This window comes from Pseudophryne corroboree, chromosome 5 (genome assembly GCF_028390025.1).
Source record: "Pseudophryne corroboree isolate aPseCor3 chromosome 5, aPseCor3.hap2, whole genome shotgun sequence".
Lineage (NCBI taxonomy): Eukaryota > Metazoa > Chordata > Amphibia > Anura > Myobatrachidae > Pseudophryne > Pseudophryne corroboree.
In genome coordinates this window covers 117901130-117928759 of record NC_086448.1, presented here as the reverse complement: position 1 = coordinate 117928759, position 27630 = coordinate 117901130, and the positions used below count along the sequence as shown (strand labels likewise).

The following is a 27630-nucleotide window of genomic DNA, read 5'->3' as shown; positions in this document are numbered from 1 at the left end:
TGTGTGAGGATGATGTACACACTGATGAAGATAAGGGTGTAGTGACGATGACCGCTTGCCACTGTAGAGCTGTTCGCATAGCTGGCTTTAGACCTTTGGTAGCTTGTTTTGTGGGAGCCAAAACCAAGCTCTTCAGCCACAAAAGTGTCAGTCTCTGTCACCGAAGTGCTTGGTTTGTGAAACTGTTCATGTCCTTTTTATTATTCAACATAAGGGTGGGTGGGAGGGCCCACAGACAATTCCATCTTGCACCGCTTTAAATTTCTGCCACTGCTGTGTGTTTGTGCCGCTGCTGTGTCGCTTAGTAACCAGCTTGCTGCAGCCTTTGGCCTAAAGTGGATGAAAACAATATTGTGAGGTGGTCAAAATTGACTGGAAATTGAGATTATTGAGGTTTATTATACTGTAACAAAAAAAGCCCAAATTATTTGATTTTAGCTTGATTTGTCAACTTTTGGAAAAAAATACAAAACCAGTCACAGCATTTTTCGAAAACCAAAATCAGACAACGAATTAGAACCAAAACCAAACCAGCAAAATTGGTTCGGCGCACACATCTCTAGTCATAAGGATCAATGGTCCTATGATCAGTGATTTACCCACTGTTGATGATCCTGATCCATGCACCATTGAAATCTGCCGTTGTCAGAGCAGACGTAGCTGAAACTGTTCCTTTTCCTTTTCAGATTCTTGATCTTCCAGACCATCACTATGAAACGCTCAAATTCCTCTGTACGCATCTGAAAACTGTGGCAGATAATTCAGAGAAAAACAAGGTGAGCAGTCTGGATCATTGTAGGTTTGGTTGAAATGTGTAGCTTGAGGTTTAAGCTGCGCCTGTCGCCTACACACAGTGATGGCGACCGTGATCCTGTTTCTGTGTGATTACCTCACGGCTTTATTACTAGATGGAACCCAGAAACCTGGCAATCGTATTTGGCCCAACTTTGGTCAGGACCTCAGAGGACAACATGACGCACATGGTCACCCACATGCCCGACCAATACAAAATAGTGGAAACCCTTATTCAGTGTGTGAGTATCTGAGAGTATTTCTTTATTGCTGGAGGGTTTTGTGCGGAATCTTCTGTAGTGAATGTTTTACGAACAGTTTTCTGTATCTTTGTCTTTTTAGCATGACTGGTTTTTCTGTGAGGAAAGTGCAGATGAACCAATTGTAAGTATTGTTGCCGATTTATGCTGCTTAATTATTTATTTTTTAAGGCGGTAACTGGAAGATGACATTATACTGTAATATTACCTGGTACTCGCATGTCTGCAACAGAAAGGGGTGGGGTTATTTTTGATGACCAGCTGTGATACATTTGTATTGTGCTAAACACAGTCCCCACAATCCTGAAGTTTGTTTAGTTAAAGATCATGTAGCCCCACTGCCACTTTTTAAAGCGGAAGAATCTTAAATATCTTGCTACAGAGGGGTTGAAATTAGAAAAAATATTTATTTTTTATGTGTAATACTTTAAATTAGGTACTTTTAATCTTCATGTTAGTGTAATGAATAGGCTGTTTAATGATCCCATTTGTTTCACCTAAAAAAAAAAATCTTCGAAATATTAAATATCTGTGGATCGGGAAAATTGGGCTAGGGAAAGATTTATTATCACACACTACCACCTACAGGCCTTATACTAGTACTGCATCCTCACTGACAGTGTATCTGAACATTATTTATTTATTTATTTATTTAATAACCGTTTCTTATAGTGCAGAAATTTCGGTTGCTCTTTACAATTGGAAACAACAGTGGTAATAACAGACAGTCCTAGAGGAAGAAAGGCCCTGCTCGCAAGCTTACACTCTATAGGCTCATTGATAATTTTTTGCTGTATAGAGGGTTATTCAATTATCCGTAGGTGTACCCTGCAACTGATTGCCGGCAAAAATCCCCACACAGCAGGGAAAGGCTCTTCAATTAAATAGTTTTTTTCACGCGCAGAAACCCCCTGCTTCCATGTAAACTGTTGAATATGTGGGTTTTAGCCTGAGCATGACCTGACTGTGTTTTCTTAAGCGGACTCTGCAGCTCAGTCTGTCTGCGGGGACTCACCCGCCGGGTATTCGCCGCTAATTGAATACCTCCAACATGATAACTAGCCATGGGGTTGAATACCCCCAGTAATGTTACATTCCACAGAAACTCACACTTGGACCATATGTTTTTAAACCCATAAAAATCCATGGCAGTGTGCATAGCTCCGCAAGCCTCCAGCTAGCATACAGTTTTGAGTGTTCTTTTCATCATGATGGTACAGGTTAGATGTTTCTCTAACGTCCTAGTGGATGCTGGGGACTCCGTAAGGACCATGGGGAATAGACGGGCTCCGCAGGAGACTGGGCACTCGAAGATTTAGTACTACTGGTGTGCACTGGCTCCTCCCTCTATGCCCCTCCTCCAGACCTCAGTTAGAATCTGTGCCCGGAAGGAGCTGGGTGCATTTTAGTGAGCTCTCCTGAGCTTGCTATTAAAGTATTTTAGTTAGGTTTTTTATTTTCAGAGAGCTTCTGCTGGCAACAGACTCTCTGCTACGTGGGACTGAGGGGAGAGAAGCAAACCTACTAACTGCGGCTAGGTTGCGCTTCTTAGGCTACTGGACACCATTAGCTCCAGAGGGATCGAACACAGGAACTTAACCTTGGTCGTCCGTTCCCGGAGCCGCGCCGCCGTCCCCCTCGCAGAGCCAGAAGACAGAAGCCGGCGGGTGAAGCAAGAAGACGTCAAAATCGGCGGCAGAAGACTCCTGTCTTCATATGAGGTAGCGCACAGCACTGCAGCTGTGCGCCATTGCTCCCACACTAACCCACACACTCCGGTCACTGTAGGGTGCATCGCGGGGCGCCCTGGGCAGCAATTGAGTACCTCCTGGCAAAAAGCAGCATATATACAGCTGGGCACTGTAATATGCATGAGCCCCCGCCATTATTTTTACACAAAATCGCGGGACAGAAGCCCGCTGCTGAGGGGGCGGGGCTTCTTCCTCAGCACTCACCAGCGCCATTTTCTCTCCACAGCTCCGCTGAGAGGAAGCTCCCCAGGCTCTCCCCTGCAGACTCACGGTAGAAGGAGGGTAAAAAGAGAGGGGGGGCACATAAATTTAGCGCATTAATCATATATACAGCAGCTACTGGGTAAACACTAAGTTACTGTGTAATCCTGGGTTATATAGCGCTGGGGTGTGTGCTGGCATACTCTCTCTCTGTCTCTCCAAAAGGCCTTGTGGGGGTCCTGTCCTCATATAGAGCATCCCCTGTGTGTGTGGTGTGTCGGTACGCTTGTGTCGACATGTTTGACGAGGAGGGCTATGTGGAGGCAGAGCAGGTGCAGATGAATGAGGTGTCTCCGCCGACGGCGCCGACACCTGATTGGATGGATATGTGGAAGGTGTTAAATGATAATGTAAACTCCTTGCATAAAAGGTTGGATAAAGCAGAAACCTTGGGACAGTCGGGGTCTCAGCCCATGCCTGATCCTACAGCGCAGAGGCCGTCAGGGTCTCAGAAGCGCCCACTATCCCAAATTGTTGACACAGATATCGACACGGATTCTGACTCCAGTGTCGATGGCGATGATGCAAAATTGCAGCCTAAAATGGCTAAAGCCATCCGCTACATGATTATAGCAATGAAGGATGTATTGCACATATCAGAGGTAAACCCTGTCCCTGACAAAAGGGTTTATATGTTTGGGGAGAAAAAGCAAGAGGTGACTTTTCCCCCTTCACATGAGTTAAATGAGTTGTGTGAAAAAGCGTGGGATTCTCCTGATAGGAAAGTGCTGATTTCCAAAAGGTTACTTATGGCGTACCCCTTCCCGCCAACGGACAGGATGCGCTGGGAATCCTCCCCTAGGGTAGACAAAGCTCTGACACGCTTATCTAAGAAGGTGGCCCTGCCGTCACAGGAACTGGACAGGATGTGCTGGGAATCCTCCCCTAGGGTAGACAAAGCTCTGACACGCTTATCTAAGAAGGTGGCCCTGCCGTCTGAGGAACTGGATACCTTGGACAGGGATACTATTTTACTGACCCTGGGGCATATAAAAGACGCTGTCCTATATATGAGGGATGCCCAGAGGGACATTTGCCTACTGGGCTCTAGAATAAATGCAATGTCAATTTCTGCCAGAAGGGTCCTGTGGACTCGGCAATGGACAGGTGATGCCGACTCAAAAAAGCACATGGAGGTTTTACCTTATAAGGGTGAGGAATTGTTTGGGGATGGTCTCTCGGACCTAGTTTCCACAGCTACGGCTGGGAAGTCAAATTTTTTGCCATATATTCCCTCACAGCCTAAGAAAGCACCGTATTACCAAATGCAGTCCTTTCGTTCACAAAAAAGCAAGAAAGTCAGAGGTGCATCCTTCCTTGCCAGAGGCAGGGGTAGAGGAAAGAAGCTGCACCATACAGCTAGTTCCCAGGAACAGAAGTCCTCCCCGGCTTCCACTAAATCCACCGCATGACGCTGGGGCTCCACAGGTGGAGCCAGGAGCGGTGGGGGCGCGTCTCTGAAATTTCAGCCACCAGTGGGTTCGCTCACAGGTGGATCCCTGGGCTATACAGATTGTGTCTCAGGGATACAAGTTGGAATTCGAAGTGATGCCCCCTCACCGTTACCTCATATCGGCCCTGCCAGCTTCCCCCCATGGAAAGGGAGGTAGTGTTAGCGGCAATTCACAAGTTATATCTCCAGCAGGTGGTGGTAAAGGTTCCCCTCCTTCAACAGGGAAGGGGTTACTATTCCACAATGTTTGTGGTACCGAAACCGGACGGTTCGGTCAGACCTATATTGAATTTAAAGTCCCTGAACATTTATCTGAAAAGATTCAAGTTCAAAATGGAATCGCTCAGAGCGGTCATTGCAAGCCTGGAAGAGGGGGATTTTATGGTGTCTCTGGACATCATGGATGCTTACTTGCATGTCCCCATTTATCCACCTCATCAGGAGTACCTCAGATTTGTGGTACAGGACTGTCATTACCAATTCCAGACGTTGCCGTTTGGGCTGTCCACGGCACAGAGAATATTTACCAAGGTAATGGCGAAAATAATGGTGCTCCTTCGAAAGCAAGGAGTCACAATTATCCCATACTTGGACGATCTCCTCATAAAGGCGAGGTCAAGAGAGCAGTTGCTGATCAGCGTAGCACACTCTCAGGAAGTGTTGCAACAGCACGGCTGGATTCTGAATATCCCAAAGTCGCAGCTGATTCCTACGATGCGTCTGCCCTTTCTGGGCATGATTCTGGACACAGACCAGAAGAAGGTGTTTCTCCCGGCGGAGAAGGCTCAGGAGCTCGTGACTCTAGTCAGAGACCTCTTAAAACCAAAACAGGTGTCGGTGCATCACTGCACGCGAGTCCTGGGAAAGATGGTGGCATCATACGAAGCCATTCCCTTCGGCAGGTTCCATGCGAGGATGTTTCAGTGGGATCTGTTGGACAAGTGGTCCGGATCGCATCTTCAGATGCATCGGCTGATCACCCTATCCCCCAGGGCCAGGGTTTCTCTTCTGTGGTGGCTGCAGAGTGCTCACCTTCTCGAGGGCCGCAGGTTCGGCATACAGGACTGGGTCCTGGTGACCACGGATGCGAGCCTCCGAAGATGGGGGGCAGTCACTCAGGGAAGAAACTTCCAAGGGTTGTGGTCAAGTCAGGAGGCTTGTCTGCACATAAATATCCTGGAACTAAGGGCCATATACAACGCCCTGAGTCAAGCGGAGCCTCTGCTTCGCAACCAACCGGTGCTGATTCAGTCAGACACAAGAAGCAGGGTGGCGATGGCGGAAGCCACCAGGATTCTTCGTTGGGTGAAGAATCACGTGCAAGCACTGTCAGCAGTGTTCATTCCGGGAGTGGACAACTGGGAAGCAGACTTCCTCAGCAGGCACGACCTCCACCCGGGAGAGTGGGGACTTCATCAAGAAGTCTTCACGCAGATTACAGATCGATGGGAACTGCCACAGGTGGACATGATGGCATCCCGCCTCAACAAAAAGCTAAAAAGGTATTGCGCCAGGTCAAGCGACCCTCAGGCGATAGCTGTGGACGCACTAGTGACACCGTGGGTGTTCCAGTCGGTCTATGTATTTCCTCCTCTTTCTCTCATACCCAAGGTGCTGAGAATCGTAAGAAAAAGAGGAGTGAGAACAATACTCATTGTTCCGGATTGGCCAAGAAGGACTTGGTACCCGGATCTGCAAGAAATGCTCACAGAGGACCCACGGCCTCTGCCACTCAGACAGGACCTGTTGCAACAGGGGCCCTGTCTGTTCCAAGACATACCGCGGCTGCGTTTGACGGCATGGCGGTTGAACGCCGGATCCTAGCGGAAAAAGGCATTCCGGAGGAAGTTATTCCTACGCTTATGGCTAGGAAGGACGTGACAGCAAAACATTATCACCGTATATGGCGAAAATATGTTGCTTGGTGTGAGGCCAGGAAGGCCCCTACAGAGGAATTCCAGCTGGGCCGGTTCCTGCACTTCCTATAGTCAGGAGTGACTATGGGCTTGAAGTTGGGGTCCATAAAGGTCCAGATTTCAGCCCTATCCATTTTCTTTCAAAAAGAACTGGCTTCTCTTCCTGAGGTTCAGACGTTTGTTAAGGGAGTGCTGCATATTCAGCCCCCTTTTGTGCCACCAGTGGCACCTTGGGATCTCAACGTGGTGTTGGGTTTCCTGAAATCCCACTGGTTTGAGCCACTTAAGACCGTGGAGCTAAAGTATCTCACGTGGAAGGTGGTCATGCTATTGGCCTTAGCTTCGGCTAGGCGTGTGTCAGAATTGGCGGCTTTGTCATGTAAAAGCCCCTATCTGGTTTTCCATATGGACAGGGCAGAATTACGGACTTGTCCACAATTTCTGCCGAAGGTGGTGTCATCTTTTCATTTGAACCAACCTATTGTGGTGCCTGCGGCTACTCGGGACTTGGAGGATTCCAAGTTGCTTGATGTAGTCAGGGCTTTGAAGATTTATGTGGCCAGAACGGCTGGAGTCAGGAAAACTGACTCGCTGTTTATCCTGTATGCATCCAACAAGCTGGGTGCTCCTGCTTCAAAGCAAACTATTGCTCGCTGGATCTGTAACACGATTCAGCAGGCTCATTCTGCGGCGGGATTGCCGCATCCAAAATCAGTAAAAGCCCATTCCACAAGGAAAGTGGGCTCTTTTTGGGCGGCTGCCCGAGGGGTCTCGGCATTACAGCTTTGCCGAGCAGCTACTTGGTCGGGTTCAAACACCTTTGCAAAATTCTACAAGTTTGATACCCTGGCTGAGGAGGACCTTGTATTTGCCCATTCGGTGCTGCAGAGTCATCCGCACTCTCCCGCCCGTTTGGAAGCTTTGGTATAATCCCCATGGTCCTTACGGAGTCCCCAGCATCCACTAGGACGTTAGAGAAAATAAGATTTTACTCACCGGTAAATCTATTTCTCGTAGTCCGTAGTGGATGCTGGGCGCCCGTCCCAAGTGCGGACTTTCTGCAATACGTGTATATAGTTATTGCTTAATAAAGGGTTATGTTATGTTGGCATCCGTGGTTGATGCTCTGTTGTTGTTCATACTGTTAACTGGGTATGTTATCACAAGTTATACGGTGTGGCTGGTATGAGTCTTACCCTGGATTCCAAAATCCTTTCCTTGTAATGTCAGCTCTTCCGGGCACAGTTTCCTTAACTGAGGTCTGGAGGAGGGGCATAGAGGGAGGAGCCAGTGCACACCAGTAGTACTAAATCTTTCTTAGAGTGCCCAGTCTCCTGCGGAGCCCGTCTATTCCCCATGGTCCTTACGGAGTCCCCAGCATCCACTACGGACTACGAGAAATAGATTTACCGGTGAGTAAAATCTTATTTTTCCTTAAATGAAAATTGCTGTTATGATTAGCATTTAGGTTCTTGTAAAGAAAAAATAGCAGAAAGTAATGAGCAGTGTGCTCAGTCCTAACACCGAATGGGCCTGATTCTTAGACTGAATACAGCCACATCTAGTGGTATCTGGGGTTCTTTTGCAGACTGTGCATGTGCCACAGCAAATACGTGCCTCTCGTCCATGTCTCTCCATCTGTGAAATGGGCAACAAGGCCTGTGGCCAGTTACACCATTCAGCTGTATCTCCAACACCGAGCATTGGATAGGTGTAAGTTCCAATTATAACTGGCGCTCTCGAGTACAGAGAACCTGGGGTGGTGCGAAGCGCTGGGCTTTATGCAATGCATGTAGCCGAATATGCATTCCCTTTGCAAACCATTCACACTTAGAATCAGGCCCAGTTATCTCAAATAATTCTGACCAGCGTGTTAACAGACTTTTCTCTAACGTCCTAGTGGATGCTGGGGACTCCGAAAGGACCATGGGGAATAGCGGCTCCGCAGGAGACTGGGCACAAAAGTAAAAAGCTTTAGGACTACCTGGTGTGCACTGGCTCTTCCCCCCATGACCCTCCTCCAAGCCTCAGTTAGATTTTTGTGCCCGAACGAGACGGGTGCAGGCTAAGGGGCTCTCCTGAGCTGCTTAGTGTAAAAGTTTAAAGTAGGTTTTTTATTTTCAGTGAGACCTGCTGGCAACAGGCTCACTGCACCGAGGGACTAAGGGGAGAAGAAGCGAACTCACCTGCGTGCAGAGTGGATTGGGCTTCTTAGGCTACTGGACATTAGCTCCAGAGGGACGATCACAGGCCCAGCCATGGATGGGTCCCGGAGCCGCTCCGCCGGCCCCCTTACAGAGCCAGAAGAGTGAAGAGGTCCGGAAAATCGGCGGCAGAAGACGTCCTGTCTTCAATAAGGTAGCGCACAGCACCGCAGCTGTGCGCCATTGCTCTCAGCACACTTCACACTCCGGTCACTGAGGGTGCAGGGCGCTGGGGGGGGGGCGCCCTGAGACGCAATAAAAAACCTTTTTTTGGCAAAAAATACATCACATATAGCTCCTGGGCTATATGGATGCATTTAACCCCTGCCAATTTTTCCATTAAAAAGCGGGAGAAAGGCCGCCGTGAAGGGGGCGGAGCCTATCTCCTCAGCACACTGGCGCCATTTTTTCCTCACAGCTCCGTTGGAGGAAGGCTCCCTGACTCTCCCCTGCAGTCCTGCACTACAGAAACAGGGTAAAACAAGAGAGGGGGGGCACTAAATTGGCATATTAATATATACAGCAGCTATATTAGGGAAAAACACTTATATAAGGTTATCCCTGTATATATATAGCGCTCTGGTGTGTGCTGGCAAACTCTCCCTCTGTCTCCCCAAAGGGCTAGTGGGGTCCTGTCCTCTATCAGAGCATTCCCTGTGTGTGTGCTGTGTGTCGGTACGCTGTGTCGACATGTATGAGGAGGAAAATGGTGTGGAGGCGGAGCAAATTGCCTGTGTTAGTGATGTCACCCCCTAGGGAGTCGACACCTGACTGGATGGTCTTATGGAAAGAATTACGTGATAGTGTCGGCACTTTACAAAAGACTGTTGACGACATGAGACAGCCGGCAAATCAGTTAATACCTGTACAGGCGTCTCAAACACCGTCAGGGGCTATAAAACGCCCGTTACCTCAGGTCGATACAGACACTGACACGGACACTGACTCCAGTGTCGACGGTGAGGAAACAAACGTATTTTCCAGTAGGGCCACACGTTACATGATCACGGCAATGAAGGAGGTTTTGAACATTTCTGATACTACAAGTACCACAAAAAAGGGTATTATGTGGGGTGTGAAAAAACTACCCGTAGTTTTTCCTGAATCAGATGAATTAAATGAGGTGTGTGATGAAGCGTGGGTTTCCCCCGATAAAAAACTGCTAATTTCTAAAAAATTATTGGCATTATACCCTTTCCCGCCAGAGGTTAGGGCGCGTTGGGAAACACCCCCTAGAGTGGATAAGGCGCTCACACGCTTATCAAAACAAGTGGCGTTACCGTCTCCTGATGCGGCCGCCCTCAAGGAACCAGCTGATAGGAAGCTGGAAAATATCCTAAAAAGTATATACACACATACTGGTATTATACTGCGACCAGCAATCGCCTCAGCCTGGATGTGCAGTGCTGGGGTGGCTTGGTCGGATTCCCTGACTGAAAATATTGATACCCTGGACAGGGACAATATATTATTGACTCTAGAGCATTTAAAGGATGCATTTCTATATATGCGTGATGCACAGAGGGATATTTGCACTCTGGCATCAAGAGTAAGTGCGATGTCCATTTCTGCCAGAAGAGGGTTATGGACGCGACAGTGGTCAGGTGATGCGGATTCCAAACGGCATATGGAAGTATTGCCGTATAAAGGGGAGGAGTTATTTGGGGTCGGTCTATCGGACCTGGTGGCCACGGCAACGGCTGGGAAATCCACCTTTTTACCCCAAGTCACCTCACAGCAGAAAAAGATACCGTCTTTTCAGGCTCAGTCCTTTCGTCCCCATAAGGGCAAGCGGGCAAAAGGCCACTCATATCTGCCCCGGGGCAGAGGAAGGGGAAAAATACTGCAGCAGACAGCCTCTTCCCACGAACAGAAGCCCTCCCCCGCTTCTGCCAAGTCCTCAGCATGACGCTGGGGCCTTACAAGCGGACTCAGGCAAGACGGTGGGGGCCCGTCTCAAGAATTTCAGCGCGCAGTGGGCTCACTCGCAAGTGGACCCCTGGATCCTGCAGGTAGTATCTCAGGGGTACAAATTGGAATTCGAGACGTCTCCCCCTCGCCGGTTCCTGAAGTCTGCTTTACCAACGTCTCCCCCCGACAGGGAGGCGGTATTGGAAGCCATTCACAAGCTGTATTCCCAGCAAGTGATAATCAAGGTACCCCTCCTACAACAGGGAAAGGGGTATTATTCCACGCTGTTTGTGGTACCGAAGCCGGATGGCTCGGTGAGACCCATTTTAAATCTGAAATCCTTGAACACTTACATAAAAAGGTTCAAGTTCAAGATGGAGTCACTCAGAGCAGTGATAGCGAACCTGGAAGAAGGGGACTATATGGTGTCTCTGGACATCAAGGATGCTTACCTCCATGTCCCAATTTGCCCTTCTCACCAAGGGTACCTCAGGTTTGTGGTACAGAACTGTCACTATCAGTTTCAGACGCTGCCGTTTGGATTGTCCACGGCACCCCGGGTCTTTACCAAGGTAATGGCCGAAATTATGATTCTTCTTCGGAGAAAAGGCGTCTTAATTATCCCTTACTTGGACGATCTCCTGATAAGGGCAAGGTCCAGAGAACAGTTAGAGGTCGGAGTAGCACTATCTCAAGTAGTACTACGACAGCACGGATGGATTCTAAATATTCCAAAATCGCAGCTGATTCCGACGACACGTCTGCTGTTCCTAGGAATGATTCTGGACACAGTACAGAAAAAGGTGTTTCTCCCGGAAGAGAAAGCCAGGGAGTTATCCGACCTAGTCAGGAACCTCCTAAGACCAGGCCAAGTGTCAGTACATCAATGCACAAGGGTCCTGGGAAAGATGGTGGCTTCTTACGAAGCGATTCCATTCGGCAGATTCCACGCAAGAACTTTTCAGTGGGATCTGCTGGACAAATGGTCCGGATCGCATCTTCAAATGCATCAGCGGATAACCCTGTCTCCAAGGACAAGGGTATCTCTCCTGTGGTGGTTACAGAGTGCTCATCTCCTAGAGGGCCGCAGATTCGGCATTCAGGATTGGGTCCTGGTGACCACGGATGCCAGCCTGAGGGGCTGGGGAGCAGTCACACAGGGAAGAAATTTCCAGGGCTTGTGGTCAAGCATGGAAACGTCACTTCACATAAATATCCTGGAACTCAGGGCCATTTACAATGCCCTAAGTCAGGCAAGACCTCTGCTTCAGGGTCAGCCGGTGTTGATCCAGTCGGACAACATCACGGCAGTCGCCCACGTAAACAGACAGGGCGGCACAAGAAGCAGGAGGGCAATGACGGAAGTGACAAGGTTTCTTCGCTGGGCGGAAAATCATGTGATAGCACTGTCAGCAGTGTTCATTCCGGGAGTGGACAACTGGGAAGCAGACTTCCTCAGCAGACACGATCTTCACCCGGGGGAGTGGGGACTTCACCCAGAAGTCTTCCACATGATTGTAAACCGTTGGGAAAAACCAAAGGTGGACATGATGGCGTCCCGCCTCAACAAAAAACTGGACAGATATTGCGCCAGGTCAAGGGACCCTCAGGCAATAGCTGTGGACGCTCTGGTAACACCGTGGGTGTACCAGTCAGTGTATGTGTTCCCTCCTCTTCCTCTCATACCAAAAGTACTGAGAATCATAAGAAGGAGAGGAGTAAAGACTATACTCGTGGCTCCGGATTGGCCAAGAAGGACTTGGTACCCGGAAATTCAAGAGATGCTCACGGAAGACCCGTGGCCTCTACCTCTAAGAAAGGACCTGCTCCAGCAGGGACCATGTCTGTTCCAAGACTTACCGCGGCTGCGTTTGACGGCATGGCGGTTGAACGCCGGATCCTGAAGGAAAAAGGCATTCCGGATGAAGTCATCCCTACCCTGATCAAAGCCAGGAAGGATGTGACCGTACAACATTATCACCGTATTTGGCGAAAATATGTTGCGTGGTGCGAGGCCAGGAAGGCCCCTACAGAGGAATTTCAACTGGGTCGATTCCTGCATTTCCTGCAAACAGGACTGTCTATGGGCCTAAAATTAGGGTCCATTAAGGTTCAAATTTCGGCCCTGTCAATATTCTTCCAAAAAGAACTAGCTTCTGTTCCTGAAGTTCAGACGTTTGTCAAGGGAGTACTGCATATACAGCCTCCTTTTGTGCCTCCAGTGGCACCTTGGGATCTCAATGTAGTTTTGGGGTTCCTAAAATCACATTGGTTTGAACCACTCACCACTGTGGACTTAAAATATCTCACATGGAAAGTGGTAATGCTGTTAGCCCTGGCTTCAGCCAGGCGTGTTTCAGAATTGGCGGCTTTATCCTATAAAAGCCCTTACCTAATTTTTCATACGGACAGGGCAGAATTGAGGACTCGTCCTCAATTTCTCCCTAAGGTGGTTTCAGCATTTCACTTAAACCAGCCTATTGTGGTGCCTGCGGCTACTAGGGACTTGGAGGATTCCAAGTTACTGGACGTAGTCAGGGCCCTGAAAATATATGTTTCCAGAACGGCTGGAGTCAGAAAATCTGACTCGCTGTTTATCCTGTATGCACCCAACAAGCTGGGTGCTCCTGCTTCTAAGCAGACTATTGCTCGTTGGATTTGTAGTACAATTCAGCTTGCACATTCTGTGGCAGGCCTGCCACAGCCAAAATCTGTAAAAGCCCATTCCACACGGAAAGTGGGCTCATCTTGGGCGGCTGCCCGAGGGGTCTCGGCTTTACAACTTTGCCGAGCAGCTACTTGGTCAGGGGCAAACACGTTTGCTAAATTCTACAAATTTGATACCCTGGCTGAGGAGGACCTGGAGTTCTCTCATTCGGTGCTGCAGAGTCATCCGCACTCTCCCGCCCGTTTGGGAGCTTTGGTATAATCCCCATGGTCCTTTCGGAGTCCCCAGCATCCACTAGGACGTTAGAGAAAATAAGAATTTACTTACCGATAATTCTATTTCTCATAGTCCGTAGTGGATGCTGGGCGCCCATCCCAAGTGCGGATTGTCTGCATTACTTGTACATAGTTATTGTTACAAAAATCGGGTTATTGTTGTTGTGAGCCATCTTTTCAGAGGCTCCTTCTGTTATCATGCTGTTAACTGGGTTCAGATCACAAGTTGTACGGTGTGATTGGTGTGGCTGGTAAGAGTCTTACCCGGGATTCAAAATCCTTCCTTATTGTGTACGCTCGTCCGGGCACAGTATCCTAACTGAGGCTTGGAGGAGGGTCATGGGGGGAGGAGCCAGTGCACACCAGGTAGTCCTAAAGCTTTTTACTTTTGTGCCCAGTCTCCTGCGGAGCCGCTATTCCCCATGGTCCTTTCGGAGTCCCCAGCATCCACTACGGACTATGAGAAATAGAATTATCGGTAAGTAAATTCTTATTTTTTCTTTTTCTTTTATTATTTTATAAAGTGTCTTTAGAATAGCTATAAGTTTGTGTGTAACGATGTTGAAGAGATCTCTGTTTATTAACTGTAGACAGCTGTACAGGAGGAAAGCACAGTAGAGTCTCAGCCAGTGCCAAACATAGATCATTTGCTCCCCAACATTGGAAGGACCGGATTATCCCCTGGAGACGTATCAGGTAACTCTTGCCTGCGCAGACAGCGTTACCCCGCAGGCTAATGATGCGCACACTGCTGCTTCTCTGGGTTCTTCTCAATGTCTCTCTAATCGTACAATTCTGCTTTATATCCCTTTACGTTCCTTCCTCGTTGTACAGTATATTGTAGCTATATTAAAGTGCATCCTGTTACAAGCTTTCTGCATCTGCTAATACGTATTGGGACAAGATCTGTGGACGAGGTGATCCCCGCTACTGCATATAACCCACAAATGAGCATGCCTAGAGTTTTTCTCATTATGCAAAGATATATTTTTTAAATACAGTTTTTTTTAAAAGTACAATCGTAGTGAAGGAAATATTGTCCTCAATCTTACGTTGGGGCATAGTCCTAAGGGGTTAGTGCAATTAGGAGAGAGTTTGCATCATGAGACTCGCATACATCACAAGAGTGCCTGCACACAAGAAAGATGAGATCCAGTTTAAAAATGCCAGTTGGTGTTCCCTGCTGCGAGGTGCGGCACCTCTACAACACTGGGAAAAGTGCATGAACTGAGAGCAGGACCATATCGCCAGCCGTTTCTGTGTTGTTATTCCAGTTTGTAAAAAGGTGGAATAAACACTTTTACCTCTCATCTGCAAGATGTAAAACCCCTCTCTTATCAATTCAACACCTCTACATACATGGCACACATCATTTAATCCATTATTGGGTTGTTGTTTTTATTTTTAGAGAAATTCCCCTGAAAACTGACTGGTGTTCATTGGCCAAACAATGCTATTTAAACCCCTCCAAATGCATGATTACTCATTGGGAGGGGGGAGTACCAGTGGTTCTGCACTGTATCTGACATTATTCCCTAAAAAATATTTTCCTTTTTTTACTCCTGCTCGGGGGTAGAAAAACAGTGCTCGTTTGGAATTGGATTGCAAATGTAATTCACAATGAGAGTTCGCCTTGAGAATGGTGCCGGTCCCAGCTCGCACCTAATTATATTGACTCCTAAAAGTAAAAGTAATTTTAATCAGTCTGGTTATTGGGACTCATGTATCCAGATAGTTGAAAGAAATGTATCTATTCTATAATGTGTCTATTGCTCAGAATGCTAAGAGTTTGATAGAGTGGAATGGCTGCGTTATCTTGCAGAATCCGAACACTGTGCATATAGGATCAACTTTAAACCAGATCAGTACAAGATAAAGACCAGTGACTTCTGCATTGAAGGGAGCATGAGAATAACCAAATAAACCTTTTAAATAAAGACAAACTCTTTAAAGTGCATGTAAAATAAAAAAAACTCTTGGTATCTTTGGGTCATATGGTTAGATTCAGTTCCCTGTGAAATCCTTGGAGTACCACCTGCAACGGTCAGGCAAAACACTCCAGTTAGTCACATTGCTGATCTTCTCTTGCACCCCATAGAGGTGGAGGCAGTTAATTGACCACCGATCGGGATCCTGGCTGTCAGGATCCCGACGCCAGAATCCCGACACCAGCCGAAACACCGGCGGTCAGAATCCCAACTGCCGGCTGGTATCCCCACTCGGGTGGTGGTCACTACCACCACCTGAGGGAAAATAGAATCCTGCACTGGGCCCCGAAGCAGGGCGAGCGCAGCGAGCCCGCAAGGGTACGCGATACGCTCGCCGCTGGTATCCTGGCTGTCGGGATCTCGGCGTCTGTCTCCTGACCGCCAGGATCTCGACCTCCAGGATCTCATACTAATCTCCATAGAGGTGTATGGGAAAAGGAGTGCTTGGCTAGAATAATATATGCTGAGGTGTACAGCCGTACAACACACTGGCATCTCATTGAGTACTGAATTTTCCCCATAGTGTTTCAAAGCAGTTTGCGGTTCTTTTCACTTATTGCTTTTTTGTAGGAGGAGTGATTGAGATTAAGTTGCATGTGTATTGTTATATTTCATGATAAATGCCTTAAGGGGCCCTTTAACCAAAGGTGTAATGTTACAACACACAGAGCCATGTGTTTTTCAACTCAAAGTGTAGCTGCCTCCTGCTCACACAGGAGACAGACGTTCTGCGGGCTGTACCCGTATTCTGCCATCAATTCACTGCTACCTAGTGACAGGACTGAGGCATGAGGCAGTTTGTGTCTCAGTGATGTCACTAGTTTCCTCTGAGTCGATTGTTTCCATTTTCATGGATATTGTTTCAGCCCACAAAATATTAACAACCTGGGTGAGCCAGTGACCGTTACGCTAAAGGTTCAGGGGTGTAATCACAGCTACGACGTGTATACTAAAGTTACTCTTCCTTCTGTTTTTCCACTTGCAACCTATTCCTTGGCTAAGTACTAGTATCACATGCTCTCTTAGCTAACTTTCCCTACCTGCTATTGCACTAACCAAGCATGTTCTACCTCACCCCCAAAACGATCCCTTTATCTCTACGTAGGTATTGTTTCTTAGTGCCAAGGGTTTTCGTTTTGTTTTACTGCCTTTTACTGAACCAAGATATTTATACTGATGTTGAAACAGGCGAAATGGGAGGAGTCTATCACACAGTGATGTCACTAGTGGATTCTATGATGTCAGTGATGGACAGCTGGAACTGTAGGAAGAAGGACGATTGCTGCCCCCATTGTAGCTGCCTTGTCTGCAGAAATCCCCGTTTTTTGTGAATGGACATTACCTTTTCCTATTTTTATTTTTTTTACATTTGAAAGTCTTGAGAAAATCTGCACTGTACAATGTTTTGTTTCCTGCTCAGCCTATTTTAAACAGATCAATGTTACTTTCTTAAAGTCTCTCTGCCATTTCTTGTTATTTCTGAAGCAGACCCTGAGGAGAGATAGCATGGTATGGTCTACTAGTCTTACTAGTCACAAGCATTAGCCATGTGTTCATAGGGGGTGTTGCATGGGGCTTTAGCTCTTGTATTCTGAAAACGTACGCATAAAAATATAATTCCAATTAATGTAATAGAGCCTCCAGCTGGCCCCCTTCTGCTCTCTTTACTTTCGTCTAGCCTCTATTTCCTCTCCCTATAATTATTTGGTGTTCATTACTCATTCCATTAAAGCAGTAGCGCAGTGTGGTTATGTATCTTAATATGATACGGTCCTGCTGAACCGTTGCTAACTCTTCAGCAGTCGGCATTGATTGCACACCGGCTCTGCAATCCTCAAAGATTTGCAACTTAAGTTCCGCTGTGTATTTCAATATCAGGGAGCCAGATGCACAGCCCAGACCTAGAGTAGCCTGTCTGTTTGGTGTTTAATTTCCGTAACCATTTAAATTTTTGTCAGCCTCCCGCAAAGATCAGTGTGCTTAGATGAGTCTTTCAAACATCAGTGTCTGTTTGTTTTTTTATTTTGGAGTACAGGGTTCCTTGCCATTCCTCTCATTGAGCTGGTTCTGCCTACAATTCACAGCATCCTTTCATGGCGGTGGCTTTCTGTGGTGAAGCTTGCATCTTTTGTGAGCTATGACTATCCCCTTTCTTTTCTTCTGCTTTAACACATTTTGTTGTGTGCTTGTCCTTTCCATGAAGCCTAGCATTAATTGTCGCCACTGTGTCTCTCGCTAATGAACCACTGACGACGCATTTTGTTTACTTTTCACTGCAGATTCCGCTACTAGTGACTCGGCAAAATCTAAAGTAAGTAACTCAAAAACAGTCCAAGATCTTTAATACAACCTTCTTAGCAATCATCAAAACCAGTCTTAAGTTATAATGTTCTCACAGACGGCTTAAGTTCCAGTTATCAAACGTACAACATAGCATCGCCAATGGTCACAACTTGGCCTCAGACCTATTTCCTAATACTTGGTATATAAACCCGTTTCGCTTTCCACCAAATGTCTCCTCTGGCCCTGGGACATGTAGGCTCATTGTAGAGTTTTTTAATGTGCTTCTTAAAGCATGACCGATTACTAGTTTTCACGTAGTACTTAGTTAACTGTATGGTATCCCTCTGCCATGTGTTGGTGAACCTTGTAACCTATAAGTATCCAAATAATAGGTCTTATAGCGTCTCTTGCCCAAAGGCCAGTGAATGGTCTGTCTCTGATGGAGATAATCTCAACTGAGAGAGACTGAGTGCAAGTTCTGGTCTATAAATGTATATAAAAATGTGAATGAGGGAGAAGATATTTTTACTAGTGATGAGCGGATTCGGTTTTACTCGGTTTTACTCGGTTCTCAAAACCGAATCTTATTGGCTATCCAAAACACGTGACATCAGTGAGCCAATAAGATTCGGTTTTGAGAACCGAGTAAAACCGAATCCGCTCATCACTAATTTTTACACAGTGATGTAGTAGAGAACATGGTACCTCCAGATATTTTTACACAGTGATGCGGTAGAGAACATGGTACCTCCAGGGTCAAATATATCTAGAATAGCTGATGCCAACACTTTTTTATTAGCATGGTCCAGCAGGCTGTGATCTTCCGTAGGGTCCAAACTTTAGTATGTTCTATATGATGCCGTCTCTTGGAGGGTTTCGATTCAATAGTTTCCCTGCTAGGCGGTAACTGACTGTTACTGTATTGCAGTGGTTCTCAGGGCCCCAAATAGGTCATGTTTTCCAGGTCACCCAGCAGCTGCACAGGTGTAGTCATTACTCACTGACACTTTTTAAAAGATCCACAAGTGGAGCTAATATTTCACTTTTGATCCTGTGAGGAAACCTGGAAAACCTTAAATGTTTGGTGTCCTGAGAACAGAGGGGCAGATGTATTAAGCCTGGAGAAGTGATAAAGAAGTGATAAGTGGTAACGCACCAGCCAATCATTACAAGTTTGAAAAAAATTACAGGAGCTGATTTGCTGGTGCGTTGTCACATTCCACTTATCACTTCTTTATCACTTCTCCAAGCTTAATATATCTGCCCCAGAGTTTGAGAACGTATGCTGTATTATAATATAGCTGCTGTTCCTATATTGAGTGCGGTCTGCAGCAAGTAGCAATCAGTGCTGGGCCACAATAAAATGGTGATGTGTAAATGTTTTAGTGGGGTTTAAAAAATTGTATGTGTTTATGTCTTATAATTCTGACTACTGAAAAGTGTTGAGTTAGTGGTGGTTTAGGACAATGGAGTTCTGCCTTACAATATATGAGATTGTTTTCACAAAGTATTTTAATTCTGCACAATGGTCACAATGTGCATTCCAGAATGGTGCATCGTGCCCACCAATATTTCCTATTTAACCTTTATTGCATTATATTAACAGAGTTTTTAACAATATACATAAGAAAAGAACAGAAGCCAGTGGTAGAACAATGCGTGCAAGTTGTAGTCTGATACATGTATAACCATTAATGTATTTATTATTCTGAGAAAAGAAGTAATGATAGAAAAAGATTTGAGGAGGAGAGGGAAAGTGGAAGAAAATGGGCGGGAGGGATGAAGACACAGAAAAAGGGGGAGATGAGGGGGTGAAGGAGATGACAAGGAGTAATAAAAGTAGTGGCATGAACTAGGGAGGGAGAGAGGGGAGAACTGAGACAAGGTTAATAGATCTGGAATTTAATACACATCGTTATGGTATTAGGTAAAGTCCTTAAGAGTACTAAGGAGAGTTCTTAAAAGAAAGATGACTTTTATGCAGTATACAGCTATTATGGATTGTACAAGTAGATTGAGATCATAGATAAAGATTATTGGCACAAGGAAACCACTGGGTAATGATAGCTCTCATAGTTGGGAAGTGTGAATTTAGGCCCTCATTCCGAGTTGATCGCTCGCAAGGCGATTTTAGCAGAGTTACACACGCTAAGCCGCCGCCTACTGGGAGTGAATCTTAGCTTCTTAAAATTGCGACCGATGTATTCGCAATATTGCGATTACTAACTACTTAGCAGTTTCAGAGTAGCTCCAGACTTACTCTGCCTGTGCGATCAGTTCAGTGCTTGTCGTTCCTGTTTTGACGTCACAAACACACCCAGCGTTCGCCCAGACACTCCCCCGTTTCCCCGGCCACTCCTGCGTTTTTTCCGGAAACGGTAGCGTTTTTTCCCGCACGCCCATAAAACGGCCTGTTTCCGCCCAGTAACACCCATTTCCTGTCAATCACATTACGATCGCCGGAGCGATGAAAAAGCCGTGAGTAAAAATACTATCTCCATTGTAAAATTACTTGGCGCAGTCGCAGTGCGAATATTGCGCATGCGTACTAAGCGGAATTTCACTGCGATGCGATGAAAAATACCGAGCGATCAACTCGGAATGAGGGCCTTAGTGTTTACATTTCTAGCCCTCTATAGAGATATGTTATCATTCTTCTTTGCTGCTGTCAAGCCAAACAGCCCCTCTAGGCACGCCAGGTTGCGTGAGAATTTTTTAGCATCATATGTCCTTTTTGTGTCTTTTTTTTTTTTGCCTAAATGAGCCTTATTCGCCAACGTTATGTGACTGGGACACACAAGGAGACTGTGCTGATTAATTTGCTATAAGACACTTGTATATTGTGTGCAACAGAGTCTCTGAATCTGTACATGATGTGCTACAACAGGGGTGGCCAGACTTTTGGAGTCGGCGATCTACTTTGAAAGCTGAAAAGCTTTTGTGATCTACCTAGGTGGGATAATAGCGCGCGCCCAAAAAAGGGCCGTGGTATAACAAAAAAAAGGGACGTAGCCTTGCTGCACAGAGTGTAATGACTGTCTCGCACGAAATAACACATTGGCCCCCACAGGTAAAAACCTCAAACACATATGCCCCCACAGTGCCAGATACAGATATGCCCCTACAGTGCCAGATACAGATATGCCCCCACAGTGCTAGATATGCCCCCACAGTGCCAGATATGACGCCACAGTGCCAGATACATATATTCCCCCACAGTGCCATGTGCCCACAGTGCTAAATATGCCCCCACAGTGCCAGACACAGATATGTGCCCACAGTGCTAGATATGTGCCCACAGTGCTAGATATGTGCCCACAGTGCTAGATATGCCCCCACAGTGCCATGCCCCCACAGTGCTAGATATGCCCCCACAGTGCCAGATACAGATATGACCCCACAGTGCCACATATGACCCCACAGTGCCAGATACAGATATGACCCCATAGTGCCATGTGCCCACAGTGCCAGATATGCCCCCATTGTTCCATGTGCCAGATATGCCCCCATAGTACTGCTCACCGTTTTGCTGTGTGTGGAGTGGGCAGCGCGCGCTTCTCCTGCCTGCCGCCCTGCCTCTCAGTCTGGTCTCCGGTGGAGACGGCAGCGTGTATATCTCAAATCAGGCGCCGGTCCGCGAGCTCTGATTGGCTAACGAACCGGCACCTGATTTGAGCTATACACTCCGCCGTCACTGCCGGAGACCAGACTGAGGGGCAGGGCGGCAGGCAGGAGAGGCGCGCGCTGCACTCTCCTCGCCTCGGGTGGATGGGCGGCGGATCGCGATCGACTGTTTGGCCACCCCTGTGCTACAATGTAGTAGCTGCAACTTTTTTCTAATACAAGTTCTGTTCTGCTCCATATATAGACTGTTACACACAGTCTCCTCGTGCGCCCTATTCGTTGTGTTGTGAATAAGACAAAATTTCAGTAAAAACAGACACCCAACACTAGCAGTGTTGCACGGGACATGGCGGTTCTCTCACACCAGACATCTTGCGTATTGAAGCTAAATGTATGAGGACACATCTGTATCTAGAACAACTCCATCCGAGTAAGAGGCGTGACAGTGAATGCTATACAACTACCTGTTACAAGTGTACACTATGGGCCTTATTTAGGTTTGTTAGCAAACCAAAAAAGTTAGCAATTGGGCAAAACCATGTTGTACTGCAGGTGGGGCAGATGTAACATGTGCAGAGAGTTAGATTTGGGTGGGGTGTGTTCAAACTTAAATCTAAATTGCAGTGTAGAAATTAAGCAGTAATTACCCTGCACAGAAACAATATAACCCACCAAAATCTAAATCTCTGCACATTTTACATCTGCCCAACCTGCAGTGCAACATGGTTTTTCCCAAGTGCTAACTTTATTTTTGGTTTGCTAACAAACCTGAATAACCCCCTGTGTATAAACAATACCTTTTGGAGCAAGTAGCATCTTCTATATACTCTATTAGGGGCTGTAACCTCAGACAGGGATCAGGACCAGAGCCCATCGTGGTGATTTCCTAATTAGATCTAGAGGGACATTGACATTAAAGAAGAACCCAACAGCTGTGGGCACTGGAAACAGTCCTCTCTGTAGAAATAACAAGAGGAGCTGAGTGTGATGATAAAACATAATGGTCGTCTTTTTAAGTCTGAGGATGTGATCAAGGGTGCTTGTTATGCATTTGTTATTTTGCATCAGTTGGTTTTATGCAGCAGGTGGAGTCTCAAAGGGTTCAGGAAACCCCATTTGTTTCTGACTACAGTGAGGGGGAATTGAAAGTGTGGTGAGGTCCAGCCAACGATGATGTTGCTGTGCTAACCTTCAACAGTTATTGTATGTGTTATAGGTGGTTTGTGACTGTACACACTACTGTAGCTATATAGAGGAATATACCGTACATGTAAATATACAATTGGGCCTAAAGTTATGAATGACCTGTGTTCCTTTGCATTTTGCAGGGTTCTTGGGGATCTGGGAAAGATCAGTATAGCAGAGAATTGCTAGTGGCCTCCATCTTTGCTGCTGCCAGCCGACATCGTAAGAAACCGAAAGATAAGCCCCAGCTGAGCAGCTCGGAGGATGAGCTGGACAATGTGTTTTACAGGAAAGACCTGTCTCCTGTGGACGCCCGAAAGCCAGACAGTAGCAAATTGCCACCTTTATCAGCTGCACAAGTGCCTCTAAAACCCAAAGCACGGACGCAGAAAAACGCAGAAAGCCTCAGCAAGACTAACCAGAGTGCGTACGCTGACGATAAACTGAGAGAGGACAGTACGCCTTCCGATGAGCCAACCTCTCCTCCAAAACACAACACATACTCAGATCTGAGACTGGCTGTGCCATCTGATAACGAACCAATGCTCACTTGCCTGGATAGCATGACTGACTCGCACACTGTACTTTGCACTTCATCCCAGCCCCCCGCGCACAGACCAAAACCGAGAATCATCATCACCCCTGACGGAACCGCCAGTGACTCTGTGTCCGCAGATATGATCTCCATCACCTCGGACTACTCTACAGCATCATCATACTTGGTTGGGCTGGAACCGAACCAGTTAAGTCACGAGGTTCAGTCTGTGGCAGACAGCAAAGGTGAGGATGCTGGTGACAAACGTATCCATTTATCCTTTTAGACACGCAGTCGTCATGGCCACAAAACTAGGTTTAAGATCGAAACAAGCCACTTTATTATCAATATTCATTCATTTCCAATCACTCTGGCCCAGGCTGCTGAGGGTCCAATACTTAAGGCCGGTGCCATCTTCCCAGTGATATCTTCGGAAAGATATCGCCCGCACATTGAAAGCAAAGACTCTGGCACTGTGCCAGAGTCTTTGCTCTAAAGTGCTCATGAGCTAGATCAGCCGACTTCCATATATCACTAGGAAGATGGCACTGGCCGCTTCCTGCTGGCAAGGTAGTAACCCCCCTATAAAGACCCCCTCCTCCCTTCAGTGTGACTCTCTACACCTCTATGCTTGCTCAAAGTCCAATGTATAATCCTTGTTCTCCACCTGCAATATATAGGCAGGATGCTTCCTTTTCTTACCTTGGATGCAATCAAACTACTTATCCATCCTCATCTCCAGCCTCTACTACTGCAACCTATGTCTGGTATTTCCCTCACCCATCTGTCCCTATGCAGCTGCAGGACTGATCTCCTGCTCCCAGTCCCCTGCACACACTACACTGCGGTGACTCTCGCCTACTAATCCCCGAGTACCACCTCTCAGAGCACTGACTCCTGGATTGGTTACCGACCTGTGCCCTCATCTCTTTCCTTATAGTCCTCACACTGCCACTAGCAAGGCTGCTCCTGTGCAATTTCCTGTCATAAAAAGGAGGGGGACTGGACTGCACACCCTATTTTTAAACATAATAAGAGGTGCTACCATGCTAAGACTTCTAGTACCATGAAGAAAAACATTTTGTATAAAAAAAAAAAAATTTTTTTTTTTTTTTTTTTTTTTTTTTTTTTTAGTATAATAGCCTTTATTTAAAATGTCTTGGCGCCGTGCCAGTAGTCAAAGAATAATAAAAAAAATATTTGGTTGAAACCAGCCCAGCTCTGTTTTTAAGTTAATTTGGTTCCTCTAGGTGACATGGACACAAAGTGGTTGCCTGCAGTAACCACCCAGCTCCTGTCATTTATCCAGCGCAGTCTCTGAAATGACAGAAGCTAATTTGGTTGCTTTGGGAAACTGTTGTATTTCTCTCTCCAAAGCATGATGCAACTCCCCTCCGGTGAGGACATCGATGATGACAAAAGCGAACATATACATACCATATGCCATCATATCTCATCTTTTATTTGGCACCATCTGGTGGTGATGTCCTGACTTTTGGCCCTTTCGCAGCTCTCATTTGATCTTCTTACCGGTCCTGCTTTGTTGCCGTCATGCTGACACAGAAATAAAGCCATTTCTTGAGAAAGAATAAATGTTTCGTTGATTTAGCAATTTTATCTGTGGATAGAAAATCTCCTTTTGGTTTCTAACCGTGTGTGGTGGTCTTGACACAACTCATAGAGCAGCAATTTTACATAACTTGCCTCATGTTCTAGCATTTACAAATATATAAATTTAACTATGAAAATCTTCCTTTTAGGTTACATAGGGCTCATTACTACCAGAACAGTTTTAAAAATAACTAACATCGAAAAACAATAGCTGTTTTCAGCACTATATATACAGATGTGTCCTCATACACCGTGTCTCTACGCCATACAGAGCGAGATGCTTAGGGCGACAGAGCCACTCTGAGAGGAGTATTAACATTCTCAGTTGGAGCGAAACCTCACAGTGTACTAGAGACTCCGGCCTGCGACTTTAACCACACTGAAATTAGTTTTAAACATGTACAAAATCGCAGATGAAGCACAACGGAACTTTGCATGACAAAAAGTTGAGGCCACTGCATCATAGCACTTCTTTACAGATGCAGATTAATTCACACACAGATTTCCAAATGTCGCACATCAAATTATAACCGTGCTATCTAGTAGTGTTGACGCTTCCAGTTTTATTTATACGAATAAGATGCACATTTTAAGTGAGAAAGGCGCTCATGACCTAGTGTGCCGTGAGGGTGTTTGGCGTGACTGATGCCACAGTGTAAAAGGACACATCTGTATGTGTGAAAGGTCACAGTCTATGGTGCACACGTCCGTATGAATGGATAACGCATGAAAACCTAACGTTCATTTAATTCTATATCCTATTTTTTTCCATTTCAGATGGAAGCGCCAGCTGCACAGAGGACAGCACAACTCCCCGGTTGGACAGCCGACGATTTAGCTCTCATAAACTTATAGAATGTGACACTTTATCAAGAAAAAAGTCTACACGACAAAAAACAGACAGCGAATGTTCAAATGAAGGCAAGAGCGACAAAACCACCGCTTCATCTAATGTTGTGGAGGTAATCCAGAAAGAAGAGCCATCCCGCGACTTGGACTTGTCTGTAAAAAATGAACCGGAAAAGCAGGAACTTGGCTGGAGGCTTAAAATAACAGATAGGCTTAAATTGCGTATGAAAGCATCTGCAGACGACATGTTTGGGACCGGAAGCGAAAAAGAACGTGCCGCCGAAAACCGAAAGAAGAAAAATATTAGGCGGCGGCACACACTAGGGGGACAGAGAGACTTTGCTGAAATAAGCTTTTTAAATTCTTGGAAAATCCATGAACCAGCACACGGGGGTAAAGAGGCTGAACTTTCTGCCATGGATCGACTGAAGCCAAAGTGTCCATCGCAAGACCTCTCGATCTCAGAGTGGCTTGCACGAGAACGTTTACGTACTAGCACATCTGAACTCAATGCAGAGGAGCTGGTTTTAGAGAACAGTAAAATAACAGACTCATCAACGCCAATTTCTCGTACATCTCTTCCGTCACAAGTCAACGTAGCCACACCCAGCAACGTAACGGAAAACATATCCCACTTGACATCCTTACAATCAGCTGATACACTAAATGGCGAGAGCTACCAGAGCAAAAACAAAAATAACTTTAGTCCTGCTGTTGATGCTCACCCCCATAAACTTTCTGGTACTCGGGTGGCCAGATCCCGGTTCTACCAGTACCTTTAAATGATTTCCACTGCAGCTTTTTGTCCAAAAGTTCCAAGATAGGCAACGTGAATACCGAGCGGTTGCCAATGGGACTTGTATTGTAGTATGACGACAGTTGGCGAGCTAAAGCTTGCCTAGGTCTTTAGTAAAATTCCAGTCTATTGTATATCGTTCTGTGCCTGAATTATTTTTTATTTTTCTGTTCTGCAGTCTGTGTGAGGGCTGAATTCATTCATAGGCCCTGTGGAAAGTCTTCAGAGTGGCCAAAACAAAAACAAAACACAACTCCTTCTTGATGGAAGTTCTTGTAAAATCTGAACAAATCGTTTGCTTAACTTTGTGCATACATGGTTTCCGTAACCCGGGGTTTTCTCATTTAGCAGACGTTCAGCATGTAACAATGTCCTTTTTTGGTTTAGTCATGAAGAAAAGTGCCTCATGAATTCATCTGGTGTGCTAGGGTGCCATATTGTTACGCGCTAATTAGAGGAACCTACTGTGAACAAATAGAGCATTTTATCAGTTTCCAGATTTCATTAAATTTTACAGATTTTAACAGGTGGACTCAGTGCTTCCATTCGTTATGCATTCCGGTAGATTCTTCAAGTTTTATATACCAACTTTTAATACAGTTTTTGTTTTGTTTTCTTTTTGTTTTTTAGTTTTATGTGACTTGAATTTTTAATCTTTCTGTAAGATACGTTAACTTATGTACATACACATTGTGTATCTACCGATACCAGATTTGATATAAATGTTGTAAGATAGGCATGTAGATAGTAAATCCTGGGTGGAACTGGTTTTCTTTCATTGAAAATAGTATAATTCTGCATGAAGATCTCGTACCACCTTGTACCATGCCTGTGTGCATACCCACTTTAAACACTGGAAATAAAATTAATTTGGTGATTTATTTTTTTAAGTACTCAAAATGTAATTTAAATTATAGGGTAAAAAAAACTAATATTAAAGGTTGGATGAGCATTTTCTGTTACCATTTTCTTTCTCAGAAAAAAATTGTAAGATTGTAAATTGTTTTTCTGTAATTGTTTGAGATAACTGGTGCAATCTAAGGGTTATTTTGGTTCATACATTGATTTATCTCCTCATCCCCCCTCCTCCAAATTAGCAGAGTCGTGCTAATTGAACCACCACAGTTCTGGAGTTCCAACCACTACTACAGCTGCATTGGATTTAAAAAAGAGAAAAAAAAGACTCAAAATTGTGTTTAGTGCACTATCTATAGGGAGATAGGCTGCCTATTGTATAAAGGTTGTTTAATGGACTGTATGATATGGTC

General features: G+C 45.9%; 1 protein-coding gene across 4 annotated transcripts in view; it reads left to right on the top strand.

Annotated features, from left to right (window-relative positions):
- ARHGAP21 (Rho GTPase activating protein 21) overlaps positions 1-27243 on the top strand; it is a 291419-nt gene extending 264176 nt beyond the window's left edge. For all 4 annotated transcript variants that reach the window (XM_063921621.1, XM_063921620.1, XM_063921622.1 and 1 more), the window contains 7 exons: positions 687-776; positions 909-1034; positions 1135-1176; positions 14082-14187; positions 17759-17790; positions 22715-23351; positions 25495-27243. In XM_063921621.1, coding sequence (XP_063777691.1) covers positions 687-776; positions 909-1034; positions 1135-1176; positions 14082-14187; positions 17759-17790; positions 22715-23351; positions 25495-26348 — 1887 coding nt within the window. In that variant the 3' untranslated portion in view covers positions 26349-27243. The remainder of the gene's footprint in view (positions 1-686; positions 777-908; positions 1035-1134; positions 1177-14081; positions 14188-17758; positions 17791-22714; positions 23352-25494) is intronic.
- Positions 27244-27630: the final 387 nt, after the last annotated feature.